Raw genomic sequence first — 4,659 nt, forward strand, 5'->3', positions numbered from 1 at the left:
TTTCCCTATCAGGCCTGGTCCTAAATGTATGGTAAGGCCAATTCTCCTATATTTTGCTTCCCTTAATGTTATCTGAAAATGGCAATAGCTAAGTATGATTTTATTTTTTAAAAAATGTTAAAATAAGTATTTCATATTTTAAAGCATGAACTCCAAACACTAGATCATTTCATCTCCAATTACTAATATAGATCATCAAATGCTAGAGGTGGTTTATTCTGTGAAAAATACTACCATCTACTCAGAACTGAAAACATAACTCTCATGGGGCTGCTTTCTTCTTGCCCATCATAAGATACTTGATTCTTAATCCAAACAAGACCACCCAAGAGAGGAAATTCAGGAGTAATTTCCATGAAACATCCAAGAATTGGTTCTATTTTTGTGCCATTGATATCACTCCCATGATCAAACAAGAAGCAGATTCCTAGAGAAATCTATGCAGTTTTGATTAGACAGATGCATTGGAAGACACAGTTTGTCCACTTTTAACCATGCTGAGACAAGTGTCCCAAGTGTAGTCAACCACAACCATAGATTTGGGAGATGCTACCATGTCTTTTAAAGATATGTGGTCTTTGGGGTCAGCAGGTGGGGTGGTGGTTAAGGCACTGAACTCCCACATGGCCAAGTACGAATCTAGTCCCAGACCTAGCAGCTTGCTCGCGCTCTCTCTCTCTCTCTCTCTCTCTCTCTCTCTCTCTCTCGTCAGCACACATGCCCTGTAGCAAATTTTTAAAAATAATTAATTGAATAAATAATTCTTCAAAAAACTTATATGGTCCTCAAACAGATGCTGTATTTAATTTTAATAGAATGTTCTTTTTATTATTATATTTTTGGGGGGAGAGATTTTTGCTATAGGGCATATGTGCTCACTGGAGAGACAGAGAGAGAGAGAAACAAAAAGTGAGAAATCACCTCCCAGGGGGAATGGGCACCTGCAATCCCTTCTCCATTCTCTCGGGATTTGGGGCACACACACACACACACACACACACACCCAGCAAAGTTTAAAATTGCTGGGTCTGGGATTTAAACCAGTCAAATATGTGAGAGTCCAGTGACGTAATAATTACACCATTTGCTGGTCCCAAAACATTTTCGTTTTTTGTTTTGAGAGATTTTTTTCACTATAGGGCACATGCACTTGCCAGAGAGACAGAGAGATATGAAGGAACAGAAAGCGAGAACGACCCACTAAGAGAGATGGTCACGCCCCAATCCCTTCTCCTCCATTCCCCTCTTAGGATTTTAGGCACACACATACTTGCCTGGCATGAGTTTTAAGCCACCGAGTCTGGGATTCAAACTGTGGTCAACTACATGGGAGTCCAGCAACATAACCATTATGTTACCTGTTGGTTCCAGAATGTTCTTTTATAACTAACAATAAATAAACGTTTGAGATCAGCAGTTAGCGTAATGGCTATGTCGCTGGGTCCGGTGGCTTAAACTTGCGCTGGGCATGTGTACCTGCGTGCCCAAGATCCTGAGAGGAGAATGGAGAAGGGATTGTAGTGTGGCCATCCCCTCCCACCCCGGGGGGTGATTTCTCGATTTCTGTCTCTGCCTCTCTCTGTCTTTCTGGCAAGCGCACACACTCTGTAGCAAAAACTTCTCCAATAATAATAATAATAATAATAATATTAATAAAATAAATAAACGTTTAATATTTTCAAAACCTGTCTAGGCTAGCCCCAATGGCACAGTTGTAACACAATGCTCCACAGTGCTGAAGCCTTGTGGGAAGGTTCCAGGTTCAAATCCCAAGAACTCCTTATGCATGTCCTTGATCCTAGAGGGCTGGTACTGAGAGGGTGGCTGGGACCTAAGTGACTCCCTCTCCTCCCTCTCCCGTCTCCCTTTCTTCTCTCTTTCCTTCTTCTCACTATTTCCTCCCCACCCCCAGCACACACAGAAGACATAACATTTTTAAAATATGTCTAGTAGAAAGAAGGCAATATCAAAATAACTTTAAACATTATACCATAGATATAGATAGAAGTCAAATTAATTTCTTAAGCTGTTTTCACCAGTTGACATTGGATGAAAATGTAAAACTCCAATTAAATGGGTCCTATTGTTCCAGGTACATTAACATTAACCCAACTCACTGGCACACAGATTTGCCGCATCTAAGAATAGAGTTAAATGAACAAAAACCCAGTCTAGACATCCAGAGAATAGTTACTTCAGACCTGATTAGGTGATTAGGACCCTGTTTTCAGAAGAGTAAACTCTAATAATGTGAGTTTGGGGGAGCTGTAGCAAGGCTGAAAATTCCAATTAAAATTCATTAAGTGTTCTAACTCAGAGCCACTTTTGTGTAAATGTGTCAGAGACTTGGCCTCATGAATTTCAGGTACTTGGCTTATTGGAAAAGGTAAAAATGCCATTTATATAGGCTAAAACTTCACATAATCTGATTTGGGTTATATGCAGTTCCTATCATTACAACAGCACATTCTGCAAAAATACACCAATATTTTGTAGATTAAAAAAAAATAGTTAACTTTTAAATAAAAAATAACTAGTTGCAGGTCAACCCGGGGAAAATCACTGCAAATCTAGAACAGCGATATTCTTTTCCATCAGCAAAATATTATTCTATATTAGGCACACCTCACTCTCTAAACTCATCCACACTGTAAAAAAAGACATTTTTATATACTGAGAAAAGAAAAGGCGCAGATTTAATACAACCACTGCCACCAAAATGCAAACAAATTCAGAATCTACAGTGTCTCCTTGGATTCCAAAACATGCCGCTGCTCCTTACACTGTCTGAAGGACACAGAGCCACATTTTCTGCCAGATTACCGGATATTTATGCCTTAACCAAAAGGACACTGAGAACCACCATAACCAATATTCTAACTGTAGTCCAAAGTCTCACCTCACTCATTTATCTTCCACTGACTTGAAAACCAAGAGAGATAGACCCTCTAGATTGTTATTAGGAGCTGAGTTGGAGATACTCAAATGGTCGCTTTCAGTTTTTGTTTCAGAACTGTGCTTTTAACTTAACACTCACTTACAGTATAGAAAACTTGTTTCCTTCAAGATGCATTGGCTTGAGCCCAGGTCAGCAGATTATAAGGAGGCCTAAAACGCTAAAGCAGCAATCCTCCTACACTCCCGTCTGTCTCCCCCTCTTTTTCCTACTAAAGCCAGGGGTTGACTCGCCTGGCTATCACGCTAGGATGAATCTTCTTGGCTTTTAAAAGGAAATGACCTCTTCCCCTCAAATGAGACAAGCTACTCTTATTCTTAACCAAAATCAAAACTCAGACTCAAGGTAGCAATAAAACCCACAAATGACTTTGTCAAGACTTAATGGTCTCCCCTTAAAGAATTCCCCTTGATTCCCTGAGGATTTTTAAAAGATGACAACTAAAGAAAAGACCTATGTGTTTCAAGGGCAATTCTACATAGCTTGAAATGAGGTAAACTATTTTTGAAGACTACTTGACAGTACTTCGCTTTAAAAAATGTAGCAGTAGTTAACTTTTTCTTAAAATAGATAATGCGTGCCCACAATGTGTGAGTGCGTGCGTGCGTGTGTGTGTGTGCGTGTGTGTGTAATGCAGACCCAAAAGATAAATGAAAGTCTCTCTCCGTCTCACGGGTTCCTCCCTTTCCCTGGGTCAACTATTGTTTCTGGAGCAGCCTTCCCCAGACACTCCATGCACATGCAAACACACAGCAGTGCTTTCGCCGTTTATCCGATATGAAGCACACAGCGCCAACGCCAAAATTATACTATTAAACGCCTCTGGGCTTAAAGGTGGCAATCGGCCAGGGAGCGAGGGTAAGGAGGGGGAGCCCTATCGCGAATCTGCGGCTTTGCTCATCAGGACCCGGTTTCTTCGCGTGTGTTTTACCTGCATGCCTTTAGAAGGCTCCCGCAGGCCGGGAGAAGGCAAAACCCCCCGCTCGCCCCTCCCGCCCCCGCAGGGCCACGGCCCGCGCGCTGCTCTGCACTTTTCTGTCCCAATCTTCTAAGTGCATTACGGGTTAAATGAAGTATCTCGGCGCACTTAAAAACAAACAAACAACAACTCTGAAGGTAACTTTCAGACCCAGGTGATTTTCTGTCGTGTCCTTCGGAAGGGCGCGGCCTGGCACGGAGTTGGAGGGGCGAGGCGAGAGAAGCCCCCGGGCAGGAGGAAGAGGAGAGGGCGTCCTGAGCCCTGGGCCGCGCTGTTCCTTTTCTAGACGAATGTGAAGACGCAGAAGCCCCAAGTCCTCGGGACGCCCCTGCTTCCTTGGGATGCTCGGGCGCTCGGGCAGGTCACCAGTTCAGGGTCTGCCCGGGGCGCTCTCGCGTGGGGCCCCGACGACCCGCGGGCATCGGGCTCCCCTCTGGTCTTCGCCGCACGCCGGACCCCAGGAGGGCAGGGCTCCAGGCAGCGCCCCTGCGTCCCCAGGGCTCCCAGGACCCTCGGCCCCCGGCCTCCCGCCCACCCGGGACCCCGCGCGCCCGGGGGGGGGAGCCACAGGTAGGGGGGCGGCGCGGCGCTCACCTGCGCAGGAGGGGTGCTCTCGGCGCCCGCGAGAGAGGAGGCGGCGGAGGAGGCCATGTTGTGGGGCTGCTGGGGTTCCCGCGGCTCCTTCCAACAACTCCGCTCTCCCCTCCCCGTCCCGCTCCTCCCG

General features: G+C 45.3%; 1 protein-coding gene across 1 annotated transcript in view; it reads right to left on the minus strand.

Annotated features, from left to right (window-relative positions):
- The window catches only part of ANK3 (ankyrin 3), a 743,189-nt gene extending 738,536 nt beyond the window's left edge, over nt 1-4,653 (minus strand). The window contains exon 1 of the mRNA XM_027771266.1: nt 4,530-4,653. Coding sequence (XP_027627067.1) covers nt 4,530-4,586 — 57 coding nt within the window. The 5' untranslated portion in view covers nt 4,587-4,653. The remainder of the gene's footprint in view (nt 1-4,529) is intronic.
- Between the last annotated feature and the right edge of the window lie 6 nt (nt 4,654-4,659).

The sequence above is a fragment of the Tupaia chinensis genome, unplaced genomic scaffold (assembly GCF_000334495.1).
Source record: "Tupaia chinensis unplaced genomic scaffold, TupChi_1.0 Scaffold000199_1, whole genome shotgun sequence".
Taxonomy (NCBI): domain Eukaryota; kingdom Metazoa; phylum Chordata; class Mammalia; order Scandentia; family Tupaiidae; genus Tupaia; species Tupaia belangeri.